At 56.1% G+C, this 16,400-nt stretch overlaps 2 protein-coding genes across 2 annotated transcripts; one reads left to right on the top strand and one right to left on the bottom strand.

Annotated features, from left to right (window-relative positions):
- Positions 1–4,099: 4,099 nt before the first annotated feature.
- On the top strand, positions 4,100–10,013 carry ENH_00043550 (hypothetical protein, conserved; the record flags this gene model as incomplete). The annotated part of the gene is made up of 8 exons (XM_013580876.1): positions 4,100–5,335; positions 5,614–5,757; positions 6,372–6,590; positions 7,264–7,392; positions 7,977–8,086; positions 8,283–8,348; positions 8,658–8,721; positions 8,907–10,013. 8 exons carry the CDS (start codon positions 4,100–4,102, stop codon positions 10,011–10,013), a joined length of 3,075 nt encoding a protein of 1,024 aa, XP_013436330.1.
- A 472-nt stretch (positions 10,014–10,485) lies between these two features.
- On the bottom strand, positions 10,486–16,169 carry ENH_00043540 (PRP38 family domain-containing protein, putative; the record flags this gene model as incomplete). The annotated part of the gene is made up of 14 exons (XM_013580875.1): positions 10,486–10,684; positions 10,781–10,858; positions 10,981–11,136; positions 11,434–11,501; positions 11,874–11,973; positions 12,172–12,357; positions 13,367–13,556; positions 13,918–13,999; positions 14,272–14,358; positions 14,769–14,953; positions 15,338–15,460; positions 15,641–15,725; positions 15,840–15,985; positions 16,118–16,169. 14 exons carry the CDS (start codon positions 16,167–16,169, stop codon positions 10,486–10,488), a joined length of 1,737 nt encoding a protein of 578 aa, XP_013436329.1.
- Positions 16,170–16,400: the final 231 nt, after the last annotated feature.

The following is a 16,400-nucleotide window of genomic DNA, read 5'->3' as shown; positions in this document are numbered from 1 at the left end:
CAGCTTATACGCTACGTTGATACAACAAACGGACGGAAGCACATAATGGTGCCTAAATACCGTACTTTGTGGAGTCATTGGTAACTATACTACAAAAACGCTTTGTTTGTCCATATCGCATATTGTGGAGGATATGAAGGCGCACTTAGAGCCCCGAAAAAAGCCTAGCAAAAAGCACGTCCCTAACGCACAAGAGCCAGCATGCAGCATCGCTGCAAGGGAATGGCATTTCGATGTCGCTGCTAATGCCTTTTGACTCTGGCGGTCTAGAGTGTTCTTCGCAAACAGCATGTGCATATGGGCGTGGTCTTGTCAATATTATCTGTGTGCGAGAGGAGTGAAGCAGCAACAAGGAAAACGGTGCTGCATTGCGGCGTACTTTTGACACGAATGCCATTCAGCGAGTCAACCAAGAAGAAAGTGACAGGAATGTCTAGCAGGAAAAGTAAACAACCGCACTGTATGATTATACGTGCCACATTCCTTTGTCTCTAGAAAGCTAATGAATTGTCGCTGCCAGTAGTCGCTCATCGGGTGTTCAAGGACTACCACACGGGCAATGAACTTTCCAGGTGATATGCCGAAGGTTAACATCCTTGTTGCTCCACATTTTGCTGCACGTTTATCGCAAAAGTGCAGAGATGTGCTGCTCATAAGCTCTTGACGCAAAAGGAGTGTGGCAGCTAGCAGTGGCTGCGTGTTTTCTGGGCTGTGTGAAGGGGTCTGTGAAGTGCTCTAACAGCGCCCTTGTACGGCTTGCCTAGGGCATCCTACAAGGGAACCTTATCCTCATTCCGAGCAACATTATATCGGAGAATTAAGACAGAAGTAGCACGAAACGGACCTAGGGAGGCAGGCTTGTGTAATAGCTGTTCGTATGCTGCCCTCAACAGGTATAGGAGGAGGCACATACACGTATACACACATGCAACTTAAAGGCAGGTATACACAAATGCGACTTGTGTACAGCTGGAGATAAATGCACATGATGGGATACTTAAAAAAAAGAACTTTTACTTTCTAACTGAGTAGCAAGCCGCAGAAAATCTTTTTGAGGACTTTGAATCAAGTTGTTTCCTCATCGTTCCAACTGCCTGCCGTTATTGAGCATCAAATAAAGCAAGCGTGTTACCCAAATAAAGCAGAGCCTAGGAAGCAGAGCGACGCCTAACTTGCAAAATCTGCTGCCTTCAATTGCTTTTCTTGGCATGGGAGCTTCTCCCCAGCCCTCCAGCTAGTTTAGGCGATCACGAAGGTACAGAGAACAGGGTAAAAGCTGCGTCTTCAGTTACGGAGGGAGGTGGACAAATCAGCTAGCCACTAGGGCTGCCTCTCTGCTGCAGTGTGCTGCTGGAGCGTGTTGCTGCTGGTTGCTGCTGGTGCTGCTGCTTCCTTACGACTGCTGCTGCGTGCTGGTTGTGTTGCTCGTTGGTGCTGTTGCGTGCTGTTGCTTGCCGTTGCTGCTTGCTGCCTCTGCTCTCCGGCGTTTCTGCTTTCCTTTGCAGCTGTGTACTGCGGCTTCTCCTTGGTGCTGCTGCCTACTGCTGCCTGATGCTCGCTGCTGCTGCTGCTGCTGCTTGTTCGTGCTTCCGGGTCCTGCCGGCGGCTGCGGCTGCTGCTTGCTGCCTCTGCTCGGTGCTGCTACGTACTGGTGCTGCTTGCTGCTGTTGCTTGCTGCTGCCGCTGCTTGCGGCTTGGCGGTTTCTGTTTGCTGTTGATGCTGCTTGGTGGGTCTTCTGACTGGTGCTGCTGTGTACCACCGCGGCTTGCTGCTGTTTCTACCTGCTGCTTGCAACTGCTGCTCGCTGCTGCGTAAAGTTGCTGCTTGTTGCTGCTTTCGGCTGCTGTTGCTTGCTGCTGCTGCTGGTGCTGCGGCTTGGTGCTGCTGTCTGCTCTTTTTCCTTGTCGCTGTTGCCGCTGTTTGCTGATGCTGCTTGTTACTACTACTGCTGCTGCTGTTACGTGCTTCTGCGTGCTGCTGATCTTGCGTAATGCTCCTTGCTGCTGCTGTCTGCTCTTTGCTAGTGTTTGCTGCTGGTTGCTGCTGCTTCTCGGTACTACTGCTTGCTGTTGCGTGCTGCTGTTTCCTGCTGTTGCTTAGTAGAGCTGCTTGCTGCTGCTGTTTGCTACTTTGCCTTGCATTTGCTTCGTGCTTCTGATGCTTCTTGCTGGGTGATGCTGAATCTGTTTGCAACTTCTTTTCGTTGCTTCTGCTGGTGCTATTCTTACTTGCTGCTGCTTGCTGCTGCTACTGGCTTCTGCTGCTCTTTGTTGTTGCTGCTTGGCGCTTCTGCTTGCTGCTGCTGCGTCGGCCAAAACTAGAAGTCAAAACAATACTCGAATTGTACCATTTGCTGCAGCAGGCGTTGCAGCGTGACCCATGGGAGTAGCACCCACAGCTGCTGACTTGGGCAAACCGACTGACCGCCAGGAGATGCTTGCTGCTGCACGGCGCTGCTGCTTGGTGCTGCTTTCTGGTGCTTGGTGCTGCTGGTTGGTGCTGCTGATTGGCGCTGATGCTTGCTGCTGCTGCTTGGCGCTGATGCTTTTTGCTGCTGCTTGCTTGTCGGTTGTGCCACTGCTGCTTGTTGTTGCTGTCTGCTGCAGCTGCTTGCTGCTGCTGCTGGGCGCTGCTGCTTGGAGCAATGCACTTCGCAGCAGACTCACAGCAGCAAGCCTAGGTTACTAGAATCCAGCGAGCAGCTGCAACAGCAGCAGCAGCAACAGAACCTGCCTTGTGGAAATCCAGTGTCGTCTGAAGGCCATGAAAGTGAAAGTCGAAAGGCAGCAAATAAATGGCGACAAACGCGAAGTGCTGCACCAACAGACCTGAACAAAAAGCAATAGAAAGAAAAGTAAAAGAGGCGCATCATCTGCTGCAGCTGCTTGTTGCTGCTTTTTGCCGCTGCTTCGTGCTGCTGCTTCGTGCTGCTGTCGTATAACTGCTTGCTGCGTGCTGCTGCTGCCTGCTTCTGCTAGTGCTTGCGTCTGTTGCTTGCTTTCGCTCTTTGCTTTTTATGCTTGCTGCTGCTGCTGTGAGCCCGTCTTCGTGATGGTGCTGGCTGCTGGGCTTTTGGCTCCTTCTTTGGCAAATAAGCGCAGCGTCTAGGGGACAGTACTCACTTGTGAAGGCGATTTGCAGATAGCTGCAATTTCGCTTTTTGCTGCCATTCGCTGCAGCGGCCACTGGATGTCCTAGATTAGCTGTTGCGTTGGCTCCTCAGTGTTCAGAGGGTCTTTGCAGCAGCTGGTCCTGGAAGATGGGAGGAACAGTGATGCTGTAATGCTCTCGTGCTTTGGAACAAAGACAGGAGGCCCCAGCGTGTTTGCTGCTGCTGCTAGGGCGCGAGACAAGGTGCTGCAGCTGCCGCTGCAGTTGACACTGCAGCGCTCCAGCGGCAACCCCAGCATGCTGGCCCTCTTAGCAGACACATAAATCGGCAACCCTAGTAAAAGCATAATTGTAGTGAACTCAAAAAGGGATTAGGGGACAAATCTGGGGACAGGAACAGCAGCAGCAGCAGCAGCAGTGAATGTTGTCGGCAGGGGTCCTCAAAATACGGGCTGGGCTTGCGCGTAATCATCTTGTCTCTTTGTTGCGCAAAGTTAAGGTTAAAGAAAGTAAACACGCAATTTTTTATTAGATTTTAAACATTAATCGAAACAAAGGAGCGCTCATTGCCCCCGTTTCCTCCCGCCCCGAAGGGCGACCGGCAGCCGAGGGTGGTGCTGGCCTGGTCTGGTCGTCGGTGGCTTACAGCGGCTCTTCCTGAGGAACCCATGCTTCTCTCAGTGCATTTTTATATAATTAATATATTTTGCGTTTTAGTTTTTGACTTTTTGCATCCCAGGTAACCCCTGATATCCTTCAAGGGGCCCCTACACCGTCCCCCCGAGAGATCGGCGACGCCCGAGCCAGGGGCCCCCCCGCCCGCTGCGCTTTCACTGACTGCCAGCAGCTGCGACGCCTTAGCACGATAAAAAAGACACTTTTCCTATTAGCTCTTTCATATGAGGCGGCATCTCCCTGACAAAGAGCCAGATCAGCCGACAGCGGCAGCAGCAGCAGCGACGACAGCGGCAGTAGCAGCTTGCCGGGATGGATGGCCCTCTCACCGTCTGCAACGCTCTTACTGCCCCTGCTGTTGACTCCTTGGCTAAGCAAGGCAGCCCCTTTGTGGCTGCAGACCCTCTTTACTCCCTGCGGGGCCCCGAGGCCGCGGCGCGCAGCAGCAGAGCAGCTTGTCTGCAGCCAACTGCAGCAGCAGCAGCTGCAGCAGCAGCTCTGAGCCCTCCTCCTTCTCAGCAACCCCAACAAAACAGACTCCTGGGAAACACACAACACTGCATGCACCGAAATGGGGAGCCGCCAGCGCCCGCTGGGGACACAGGCGGCAGCGCTCTCCACACCTTCTACAGTTCATCGCCTTCGCCCTCGCCGGGGGCCCCGGGGGCCCTTGGGGTCCCTGGGGGCCCTGGGGGCCCTGGGGCCCCTGGAGGCCCTGGGGGCCCTGGGGTTCCCGGGGGCCCTGGGGGGCCTGGGGGCCCCGGAGGCCCTGGGGGCCCCGGAGGCCCTGGGAGCCCCGGAGGCCCTGGGAATCCTGAGAATAGGTACTCCTTAGCTGCTGGAGCTTCGTCGGGCCAAGATATTTTACCGCAGCAAGATGCACACTACAATGGACTGGAGCAGCAGCAGCAGCTGCTGCTGCTTCAGCATAAGCTGCAGCAAGTGCAGCAGGCGAACTCTCTTTCGATGCAAGACCTGAATGCCCAGGCAGCAGCACAACGACTGGAACACTCGGCGAAAAACGACCAACTGCAGCAGCAGCTGCAGCAGCAGCTGCAGCAGCAATTCCAGCAGCAGCAGCAGCAACTGCATTACCAGCAGCAGCAACTCCAACAGCAACAACAAATGCAGCAGCCACAATTGCATCAGTATGCGCAGGGATACGGAAGCTTGCAGCCCTCGCAGCAGCAACAGCAGCAGCAGGAGCTAGCTGCCTTGGATCAGCAGCAAATCCAGCAAATGCAGCAGCAGCTGCAGCAGGAGCAGACCGTAGAGCAGCAAATGCAGCAGCACTACATAACGGGCCCACCTGCTGCTAATGGGGAGGCCCCTTGCGTTGCCCAGCCCCAGTCCTTTATTCCCGGCTTAGCAGCAACCAGCAGCAGCATGACGATATCTGGCCAGCAGCAGCAACAGCAGCAGCAGCTGATGCAGTTGCAGCAAGCGCAACAAATGCAGCAGAACCTGCAGCAGATGCAGCAGCGGATGCAGCAATCGGATCTGGATGACTTTTTGCCGCAGCAGTTTATCTGCGAGCCCTGCATCGTAGTAAGGCCTCATGAGGGCATTGCTGCTGCAGCTGCTGCTGCTGCTGTTGCGGTTGCTGCTGCTGCCATCTGCTGCCGTTTGCTGCTGCGGATCGTGCTACTCCCACAGCCGCTGACACTGCTGTCGCGGCTACTGCTTCTGCTGCTGCTGCTGCTGCAATTTTCGTTTCTGCTGCTGAATTCTGGGCATTTGCTGCTCGTGCTAGAGCGGCGCGATTCTCTCCGCTCCTCAGTTGCCGCTTCCGCTGCTGCTGCTGCTGCTGCTGCTGCTTGCTGCAGGAGAAGGTCGTGGAGGTCCCCCGCATAGAGTTTGTAGAAAAGATTACAGAAGTGCCTCAAATTCAAATAAGAGAGAAAATTGTTGAAGTCCCTGAAGTGGTGCTAAAGGAGAAAATTGTTCACGTGCCTCGAATCGTGCTGCAGGTACTTTTGCCTCTGGAACTTTTCTTCTTCTTTTGCTGCTTTCAAGTTTCTTTTGACTTTTTCTTTTCTCTTTGCTTCTTTTTGTTTCTTTTTGCGTTTCCTTGGCAACATCTCGGTGCTGCTGCTGCGCTTCGGTGGCTGCGGCTCTTCCTAAGGCTGCTGCCGCTTCTCCGCCGTGGCGCTCTCTGCTGCTCTTTCTTCTGCCTCTGCTTCCATTTACCTTCACAATTGAGTCCATCTAGCCAGCCATCTCGCTGGATAGCTAGCTGGTTAGCTATCTAGCTCGCTGGCTAGCTAGATATACGTGCATGTGGTTGCGTATCTGTCCAGCAGCCTATCTAGCTGGGCAACCAGTTAGCTAGTTAGTTAGTTAGCTAGCTAGCTAGCTAGCTAAGTATGTGGCCACAAACGATAATATCTGAACCTCTATTCGTCTGACTAACTTTCTGTTTTTCTATTCCCCATGCTACGTAGGGCGTAGCCAGCCAGTTGGCTAGCTAGCTAGCTAGCTAGCCAGCTAGCTAGCTGGCTAGCTAGCTAGCTAACTATGAGGCTTCCCAGCCGATGGGTATCTATCAACCTAGCTTGCTGCTTGTGCGGCGCTTTTTGCCCAGGAAAAGATCATAGAAGTCCCGGTGGAAAAGGTGGTGGAGCGCTTCATAGAAGTGCCTCAGGTGCAGCAGCAGGAGCGCGTGGTGGAGGTGCCGCAGGTGCTGCAGCAGGAAGTGCTCATTCCTGTTCCAAAAGTACAAGTTGTTGAAAAGATAACTCCAAGAATCAAAAGAATTGAAGTCGAAAAGATCATCGAGGTCCCCAAGATCCAGTACAGACAGGTGTTGCTCCTGCTGCTGCTGCTGTCCCTGTTGCTGCTGCTGCTGCTCTTGCTGCTGTCCCTGCTGCTGCTCCTGCTGCTCACAGTATGGGCAGATTCGCCGCTCCACTTCCGTTGCTGGTGCTGTTGCGGCTGCCGCCCTTGCTGTCGGCGCTGCTACTTTTCGTTCTTTGCTGCTACTGCTGCGGGCGCTGGTGTCTTTGCTCCTCCTGCTGCGCTCTTCTTCTTAATGCAGCTGCTGTTCATGCTGCTCTAGCTTCCGTGGTTGTTGCTGCTTTGGATGGCGCTGCTGCCGTTTCTGCTGCTGCTGCTGCTCCTCCTTTTGCTGCTGTTGCTGTCTTTGCTGCTGATGCTCTTTTTGCTGCTGCAGATGATCGTTTGCCTGCTGAATGTTGCCTCTCTGCCACTCATTTTGCTGCTATCCTTGCTGCTGCTGCGTCTACACGTGTTGCTGCTGCTGCTCCCGTCCCCTATCCGCTATGTTCCCGTCACTGTTCCTTTTACCCCTGCTCCTGCGGCTTCTACTCCATTGTGCTGCTGCTTCTGCCTCTGCTGCTGCTGTTGCTTCTGCCCGCCGCTGCTGCTGCTTCTTCCGCTGCTGCTGCTGCTTCTTCTACCCCCTGCTGCTGCTGCTACCCGCTGCTGCTGCTGCTGCTGCTGCTGCTGCTGCTCAGGTGGAGGTGGAGAAGATCGTAGAAGTGCCTCAGGTGCAGGTGCAGTACGTGGACGTTCCTGTGCCGGTGCCACAGCGCCACATTAACGTAAGTCAGACGCAGAAGGTGGTGGAGGTGCTGCAGCAACAGGTCAGCAGCAGCTTCTTTTCCTTTTTTGGCATTTAAGTTCCTTTTTTGTTCTTTTCTTTTTCCTTTTCGCTCTTTTGCTGCTCCTTTTCGCCTCTGTCTCGCTGCAATTTTGACTTTCCTTTGCCTCTCTTTTGCCTCGTTTTTGTCTCTCCTGCATCTCCTTTTATCTCAGTTTTGACATTCTTTTGCATCTTCTCGTCTTCTTTGATTCACTTCGTTTCTTTTATTTCGTTTGTCCTTGTTGACCTTGTGAGCCAGCTGCTCTTCATTTGTTGTGTGGCTGACTGCTGCTGCTGCTGCGTCGGTCTGCGTTTTGCTTGATTTTTGGCTGCCTGCTGCTGCTGCTGCTGCTGCGTCTGTCTGCGTCCTGCTGTCTCGCAAGTTTAATCCATCCTGCTGCGGCTACTGGTTCTCCTCTTCTTACTGGGATGTTTACTGCTTTAGCTGCTGCTGCTGCTACTGCTGCTGCGGCTTGGGCTGCCCTCCTCTCACGGCACCCCCTGCCGCAACCACCACTGCAATGACTGCTGTTGCTGCTGTTGCTGCTACTACTGCTGCTGCTGCTGCTGCTACTGCTGCTGCAGGTGGTGGAGAGGAGGGTCAAGGTGCCGACCCCTCGGTACATACACCGGCAGCGGCCCGTGCCTCAGCCACCGAAGACAATTTACAGAGAAATACCAAAGCCCATTCCTCGGTAAGACAAAGAAGTGTAATTAAGAGAGAAAATTCGAAAAATAAATGAATATGAAAAAGAAAGCAAACAAAAGGATACGCAAAAGAAGCAGCGGTGGAGCCCAGCAGCTGCTCTCCGGCCTGCTGCTGCCCGTGCTCACGGTGCGCTGCTGCACTAGTTGCTGCTGTTGCTGCTGTTGCTGTTGCTGCTGCCGCAGTTATGTGAAGATACCGCAGCCCCAAGACGTCTATGAGGAGGTGGAGAAGCCTGTCTTCGTTACCAAGTGACCAGCACCAGAGAAAGAGCAGCAGGCGCAGCAGCAGCAGCAGCAACAGCAGCAGCCCAGCCATAATTCAAGTAGCAATTACATCAGCAGGGGACGCAACTGTAGCAGCAACAGTAGCATTCCAACCTCAGTGCAGGCAGCAACTGCAGCAGCAGCAACAATAGCATCCGTTGAGAAATCACTTCAGCAGCAGCAGCAGCAGCAATCCCACCCTAGCACAAGCAGCAGTTACAGCAGCAGTAGCAGTCCAGCCTTAGAGCAGGCAGCAACTGCAGCAGCAGCAGTGTGTGACTTTGGCGTGACCAGATATGTCGAGCGGAAGGTCCCAGTTTACACGGAGCGCATTGTGGAGGAGCCTTTCCCCGTGAAGGTGCGAGTCGCTGCTGCTGCTGCTGCTGCTGCTGCTGCTTTTGGCAAGCAATTCACGGCATAGAAGGCCGCGGAGCTGCTTTTGCCCGTTGGGCTCGAGCTCGCCGCTGTTTTTGCCCGCGTGCTTCTACACGCCTTTCACTGCCGCTGCTGCTGCTGCTGCTGCTGCTGCTGCTGCTGCTGCAGGTGCCTTGCGAGGTGACATGCGCGCGGCCAGTTCCAGTGTACCGACAGGTGGAGCGCCCAGTGCCAGTGCCCGTGCCCGTCCCTGCAGGGGACCCTTTGATTCGAACTGCTGCAGGTTTGGTGCCTTTGAAGGACTTTGTAGCAGAGCACCACATAGTGAACGTGACGCAGCACCGCCGGCAGCGGCAGCCGCAGCAGCAGCAGCAGCAGCAGCTGCTGCACGCCCAGCAGCAGTTCAGCCACCAGCAGCAGGAAGCGCGGTCCCTCGGGTCCCGGCCGTCTACGCACTGCAGCACTGCAGGGCAGCTGCAGCATTCTTACACGCCCTCAGTGGTCATGCAGCAATTGCAGCAACAGCAAATGCAGCACCAACAGCAGCACGTGCAGCAGCAAATGCAGCAGCAGATGCAGCAGCAAATGCAGCAGCAGCTGTTGATGCAACAGTCCCAAAAGCAGCAGCAACAGCACGTGCAGGATCAAACGCCGCTCTTCACGCAACAGTCCCATCCGCATCCGCAGCAGCAGCTGCTGCAGCGCGAAAGCGCTGCCCCATGGAAGATAGAGAACGTTGCGCAGCCTCCTGCTGCTGCAGCTGATCCAGCTGCTAGCTACGGAATTTACAGCCACCGGCAGCAGCAGCACCAGATGCTGCTGCAGCGAATCAGTGCCTCCCCAAGCCGCCAGCCCCCTCTAAGTGCCACAGCGAGAAGCAGCGCAGCAACAGCAGCAGAATGTGCGGCCCCTCCTGTAGCTCGTCTTTGGGGGCAGCACCAATCATCTGCTGCGCCATTAGTCCATTCGCAGCACAACTACCTGCAGCAGCAGCACCCGCGGCTTCTAGAGCAGCAACAGCTGCATCAGCAGCAGCTAACACAGCAGCACCACTACCAGCAGTTACAGCAGCAGCATCTTCTGCAGCAACAGTCTGCCCCCTGCACGGCACAGGAGCTGCACCAACAGCAACTGCAGCAACAGCAATTCCAGCGGCAGCAGCTGCAGCAAATGCAGCAGCATCTGCTGCAGCAACAGCAGCAGGCGCCGCACAGGCCAGAACCGCAGCAGCAGCAGCACGTAAGATGCGACCCCTACCCCAGCAGTCCCCGGTAGCCACAGTTCTCCCTTTCAACGCTGCAGTGCCTGTTGCACTGTGGCAGTTCTTGCTGCGGCTGCTGCTGCTGCTGCTGTCGCTGGACACCAGGACAGCAGCAGCAGCAGCCGCTGTGGCAGCAGGCCATTCAAATCAAAGGCAGTTCATGCGCTGCCCTCAAAATGGCGAATTCGGATCCTGGGGATCTGTTCTTCGCTCCAGCAGCAGCTGCGGCTGCTGCTGAAACAGTTTCTGCTGCAGCTGCAGCTGAAACAGCTGCTACTGCTCAAAGAGCTGCAGCTGCAGCTGCTGCTGCAGAGAGCGGTCACAGCATCCCTGGATGTCTGCGCTTGTGCCACAACTGCTGCTGCTGCAGCGGCAGCAGCAGCTGCTGTTGCTCCTTCGAGCTTGACTGCCAACTGCAGCAGCGGCAGCACGAGTAGTGTGTGTTGCAGCAGCAGCAGCAGCAGCAGCGGCAGCAAAGCACCTCATTTAAAATTCGGTGTCTATTCGGGTGTCTCCCCAGTGGACGTCCGTTGCTGCTGCTCTTGCTGCAGCTTTCGCTACTGAAGCTGCTGCAGGTGCTGCGGCTGTAGAAGCCGCGGCTGCTACAGAAGCAGCTGCAGCAGCAGCAACACTTTGAATTGTTTTTTGCCGTTTCGTATAGTTCCCCGCCCGCCTGCTGCTCCGGCTAGCAGATGCCAACGGACAAGCAGGAGCAAGCAGCAGCAAGCAGCAGCAAGCAGCAGCAGCAGCAAATGAGAAGCAAATAAAAAAGAACTTTTACCCCAGGCGCATCACCTCGGGGGCCTCCGTGTCGTTGCGCCGCCGCCGGTCTGCATTCTCCCCGCCTGCGCGGCTGTACCTGCAGCAGCAGCAGCAGCAGCAGCAGCAGTGAAGTGGGCTGCAGCAGCAAAGGCGACAGTGCAGGAAGCAGCTGCAGCAGCAACTGCAGTAGCGGTAGTAAGGGGCTCACTAGAAGCGTACCGTGCTACGAGGGACGAAATCCGCTGCTTCTGCAGAGGATCCTGCTGCTGCTGCTGCTGTTGCTGTTGCTGCTGCTGCTGCTGCTGTAGCTGCTGCGCATGCGCTAACGCAGATCGCGGGTGAGCCCTTGGGGGAGGAGGCCTCTCTGGCGAAGGCCTGTAGGCAGCAGCAGCAGCAGCAGACAGCACGATACAGAGCAGGAAAGCCAAAGAGGCAAAGGAGCCACAAAAGCAGCAGGAAGACAAATTCGAGACTATCAAATAACCCTAAACCCTAAACCCTGAAGGCAGTAGAGAAAGAGCCTTAAACCCTAAAAGCTGAAAGCATCAACGCGTCACACTGGAGACCATCGCACAACCCCAAACCCTAAACCCTAAACCCTAAACCCTAGGCCGAAGAAACGAAGGGACAAAAATAAAACAGATAAACCACAAAATGCATTTAAGAACTCACGCATGCCGCGAAGAGGTCATCTTGAGAGATAGTGCGCTTTTGTACGAAGTGGGCCGGCGTGCGTAGTCCTGAGCAGCAAACCCTAAACCCTAAACCCTAAACCCTAGGTAAGTAGAGGAAGCGAAAGCAGCAAACGTAAAGGGAAAACACTCTAAGAGAAGCCTCACAAGAAAGAGCAGCTCAGCAACAAGTAAAGAAAACAAAATTTGTAAATAAAAAGAAGACAGAAAGAAAAAACAAAAAAAGAGAAAATGGGACTAAAAAGTGCTTCTGCAAAGACGGCAGGTGCTGCTGCTGCAGAGACGCAGCAACAGAGGCCGCTGCCAGAAAAACGAAAAAGAAGACAAAAGAGATAAAAAGATAGAAGAAATTCGAAAGATAAAAAGATGCAAAAGATAAAACAGATAAAACTGACAAAGAGGAAGCAAGATGCCCCTCACCTTGCCAGTCGCCAGAGCCTTTTCCTGTTCTTTTCTCCGGAACTCCTGCAGCAGCTGCTGCTGAGTCTTAGCTGCGCTTCTCTCGGCGCTGCGGCTGCGGCTGCAGCAGCAACAGCAGCAGCAGCAGCAGCAACGGCAGTAGCTGGAGGTGCGTCGTTTGTTGCTGACACCCAACCCCAAATCCCCACCCAGCCCTCGCTGCCCGCCACCAGCACCAGCTGCACCCGCAGCAACTCCAGCAGCAGCAGCTGCAGCAGCAGCTGCAGCAGCAGCAGCAGCAGCGGGGCTGGAGGCTAACCTTCTGCGTCGCTCTTTGTCCCTGTCTCTGTTCCTGCTGCGCTTGGCTTTGGCGGGGGCCCCTTCAACTTTGTAAGAAAGAAGCTGCACAAGTCCCAAGTCCACAAGTTCTTCGCTGCCGTCTTCCAGCCGGACCCACACGCCCTTGCTGTCCACGGACACCACGGTGCCCTCCAGCCAGTCCCCGCTGCAGCAGCAGCAGCAGCAGCAGCAGCAGCAGCGGGAGCGGCTCAGGTGCCAGCAGCAGCAGCTGCGCGAAGCAACGCCAGCCGCCAAGCCGCAAAGAGCCAGCCGCGAAGACGCGCAGCTGCTACGGGGAAGCCACGCAGCAACAGCAGCTCAGGCAGCAGCAGCAAATCCACGCAGCAGCAGCAGCAGCAGCACGCTCAGGCCCGGAAGGCCTCTGCAACAGCACTTTATGGGCAACAAGTGCTGACGCAGCAAGCTGGTGGGCACAAATGTTGGGGGGGGAACAAGTAGCAGCAGCAGCAGCAGCAACAACAGCGGCAACTGCAGCAGCTGAAGCAGCAGATGCTGCGTTGAGCGGTGCAGGTAAGTGGGACCAACACATACGGAGTGCTGCTGCTGCTGCTGCTGCTGCTGCTGCTGAGGAGTTGTTTGCTCTCGCGGAGGCAGAACCACAGTGTCCTTGCTATGCAACTGGTGCTGCTGCTGCTGTAAACGCTGCTGCTGCTTGTGCTGCTGTGGCTACGGCTCTGGCTACTGCTGTTGCTGCTGCATCTACTGCTGCTGCAGCTACTGCTGTGGCTACTGCTGTGGCTACTGCTGCAGCTGCTGCGGTGGCTGTTGCTGCTGCTGCAGGTGCGCATGGCAAAGAATAGACTCTCTGCTTCTCCTGACCTCCTCGTGCTGCCGCACCTCTACTGCAGCAGCACCAGCAGCCGCAGCAGCAGGAGCACAAGCAGCTGCAGCAATAGCAGCGCCAGCTTCACCAGCACCCCTCCCCCACTACAGCCCATGGCAGCAGCAGCAGCACCACCGCTGCCCACAGACGAAGCAGCAGCAGCAGCAGCATCCAAAGAGGCAGCAGCAGCACAACTACACCATAACTACCACTGAATGCTGCAGCAGCAGCAGCAACGACCCCGCCACTATCACCACGCAGCAGCAGCCGCTGCTGCTGCTGCTGCTGCTGCCGCTGCTGCTGCTGCTGCTGCTGCTGGTTGGGGGCCTACCTGGAGAGCGCAATGCACTTTGCTGCTGGCAAGAAGGCCTCGATGTGGCGCCTGTTGAAGGCCTTCCGCCTTCTGTGCTGCTGCAGCGTCATTAGCTGCGCGCCGTAGACGTTTTTGACCAGCACTGGCAGCCGCGGCAGCACTGTGGAGAAGTACTTGTCTTCCGTCAGCAGCGACTGCACGTACTCCCCTGCAGCAGCAGCAGCAGCAGCAGCAGCAGCTAGCTGCACGGCTAGCTGAACCCAGCTAGCTAGCTCCCCCAACTAGTTAGTTCTCCCAGCTAGCTAGCTCCCCCAGCTAGCTAGCTCCCCCAGCTAGCTAGCTGCCCCCAGCTAGCTAGCTGCCCCCAGCTAGCTAGCTTCTTAGGGAGGGCCAGTTGCCTCTGGCTGGCTAGCTGCCCTTGGGTAGCTAGCTGCCCCTGGCTAGCTAGCTGCCCCTGGCTAGCTAGCTGCCCCTGGCTAGCAGCCAGCCGCTGCAGGCCCTGGGGGAAGCAAAAGGAGCTACTTTGCTGCTGCGTCAGCAGCAAAAGAAAAAAGACAAAAAGCTCTTACCCATTGAAATGACTCTGTTGGGATCGGCCCCCGGAGTGAACTGTTCGTCGTCCAGAAAGTACGGCTCGTACCACTTCCACAGCTGCAGCAGCAGCAGCAGACTCAGCAGCAGCAGCAAGCTCCGCAGCAGCAGCAAACTTGGCAGCAGCAGCAAGCTCCGCAGTTCCAGCACTACGCGCCCCTCCAAAAAGTAAAAGAAGCAGCACACTCCTGCGGTGGTGCCTTCAGCAGCAGCAACGTTAGCGTTGCTGCGCACCACCGCAGGCAGCAGCAGCAGCAGCAGCAACAATGCCAGCAGCAGCAATAGCAGCAGCAGCAACAGCAGCAAAAGCAGCAATAACAGCAGCAGCATACTTGGTCTGGAGGGTGGACGTATCGAAGATAGAGAAAGCCCGTACACCTCACATAAGGTGACTCGCGGTGGTTCAGCAGCATGTGCATCTGCAGCAGCAGCAGCAGCAGCAGCAGCAAACTGTCCCCTTGCACGGACCCTTCTGAAGCTCTGTTCAACAGCACTGCCCAGCAGCAGCAGCAGCAACAGCAGCAGCAACAGAACCGCCAGGAGCCGCAGCCACATCCCAAGCAGCCAGCAGCAGCACCCGCAGCAGCAGGATCTCCCTTCTGCCCGCTGGCATCAGCAGCAGCAGCAGCAGCAGCAGCAGCAGCAGCCCGCGCTGCTCCCCTTGTTGCCGCTCCTGCCGCTCCTGCCACCGCTACCACTGCTGCTGCCGCTGCTACCCCTGCTGCAGCAGCTGCCCCTGCTGCTGCCCCCTGTTGCCGCTGCCCCTGCTGCTGCAGCTGCCCCTGCTGCTGCTGCTGCTGCTGCTGCTGCTGCTGCTGCTGCTGCTTACTTGTTTTTCGGTGAGTTTGAGGGTGAAGAGCTTGTAGAGGCAGCAGAAAAGCGTGGAGGGGGCCCTTGTGCTGCCGCTGCAGTAAGGCTCCGCGTGGTCAGCAAAAGCTGCCAACTCATCAACAACTTCGTTGAAACTTTTGAATTGATGCAAAGACTTGAAGTACTCCGAAGACATTATGTTCCCTGCATGCAGCAGCAGCAGCAGCAGCAGCAGCAGCAGCAGCAGCAGCAGCTCGGGCAGCGGCAGCAGCTGAAGCCGCCGCAGCGCGGCACAAGCAGCAGCAGCAGCAAAACTCGGGCAGCCGCAGCAGCAGCTCAAGCAGCAGCAGCTCGCAGCCCAAGCAGCAGCAGCAAACAGCCCAAACAACAGCAGCAGCAGCTCAAGCAGCACCAACAGCAGCTCAAGCAGCAGCAGCTGCAGCAGCAGCAGCATACAACTACCCAGCTGCACCCAAATCCAGGGCGAAGCAGCACCGCAGCACAGCAGCAGATACGGCAGCGAACGCAGCGCCACCAACCGTAGCAGCAGCAGCAGCAGCAGCAGCAGCAGCAGCAGCAGCAGCAAACCTCTAAGCAGCTGGTTGACGTTGTAGGTGGTGCTGTCAGTCATCTGCACCATATTTTTCCGCTGCGTCTCTTCCTCAGCAGCAATGGCCCGCTGCTGCAGCACGCCCATTTGCTGCGTGAAGCCTGCAGCAGCAGCAGCAGCAGCAGCAGCAGCAGCAGCAGCAGCAGCAGCAGGTCAAATGAACCAGAAAAAAGACAAATGAAAAGACAATGAAAAGGAGGAAAGGGGGGACAAAAAGATTAATTTAAAAGCAACAAAAAGGGATAAGAAAGAACAAAAAAGAAAACAAAAATAAAACTCACTTTTGTATTTTCGACAAAACTTGCAAGAGAGCTGCGGCTTCGTGTGCAGGTGGCAGCGAGCGATGGCCTCCTCCTCGTCGCCCTTCTAAACGCACAAACCCTAAACCCTAAACCCTAAACCCTAAACCCTAAACCCTAAACCCTAAACCCTGGAAGCTGAAAGGGTTACAGAGGGACTGTGCTCGTTTTAGCGCCTCACGTCCTTATCTGCTGCTCCTACATCCGCTGCTGCTGCAGCAAGAGGCGCCACAGCAACGGGAGCAGCAGCAGCAGCAGCAATAGGCGCAACTGCTGCTGCTGCTACTGCCGCTGTAGCAGCAGGAGCTGCCCCGTAGAACAGCGGCGCTGCAGCAGAAACACGCACAAGCAGCAGCAGCTGCTGCTGCAGACGGAACACTCGTGCTGCTGCACTAGCTGCCTCACAAACGGGCACAGCAGCAGCAGCAGCAGCAGCAGCAACAAGGAGTGGTTCCGTACCAACACCAGCATGCGGCGCAGCGGCTAGAGGGGCCCCCAGGGGGGCCCCCATGCTTCCGTAGGGGAACTGCATCCTGCTGCTGCTGCTTCTGCTGCTGCCTACGCTGCTGCTGCTGCTTCGGTCGTCTTGTCTGCTGCTAGGGCCCTGGACCCTACGAGTATCCGGGCCAGGGCTCAAGTGCTGCTGCTGCTGCTGCTGCTACCTCTGCTGCTGCTGCTGCTATTGGTTCGGCGGCAGTCGATCTCCCTGTCGCTGCTGCTGCTTCGCTGCTCGAGACAAATG

This window comes from Eimeria necatrix, genomic scaffold (assembly GCF_000499385.1).
Source record: "Eimeria necatrix Houghton genomic scaffold, Enh_scaff324, whole genome shotgun sequence".
In the NCBI taxonomy this organism is placed as follows: Eukaryota; Apicomplexa; class Conoidasida; order Eucoccidiorida; family Eimeriidae; genus Eimeria; species Eimeria necatrix.
This window is presented reverse-complemented; position numbering and strand designations above follow the sequence as displayed.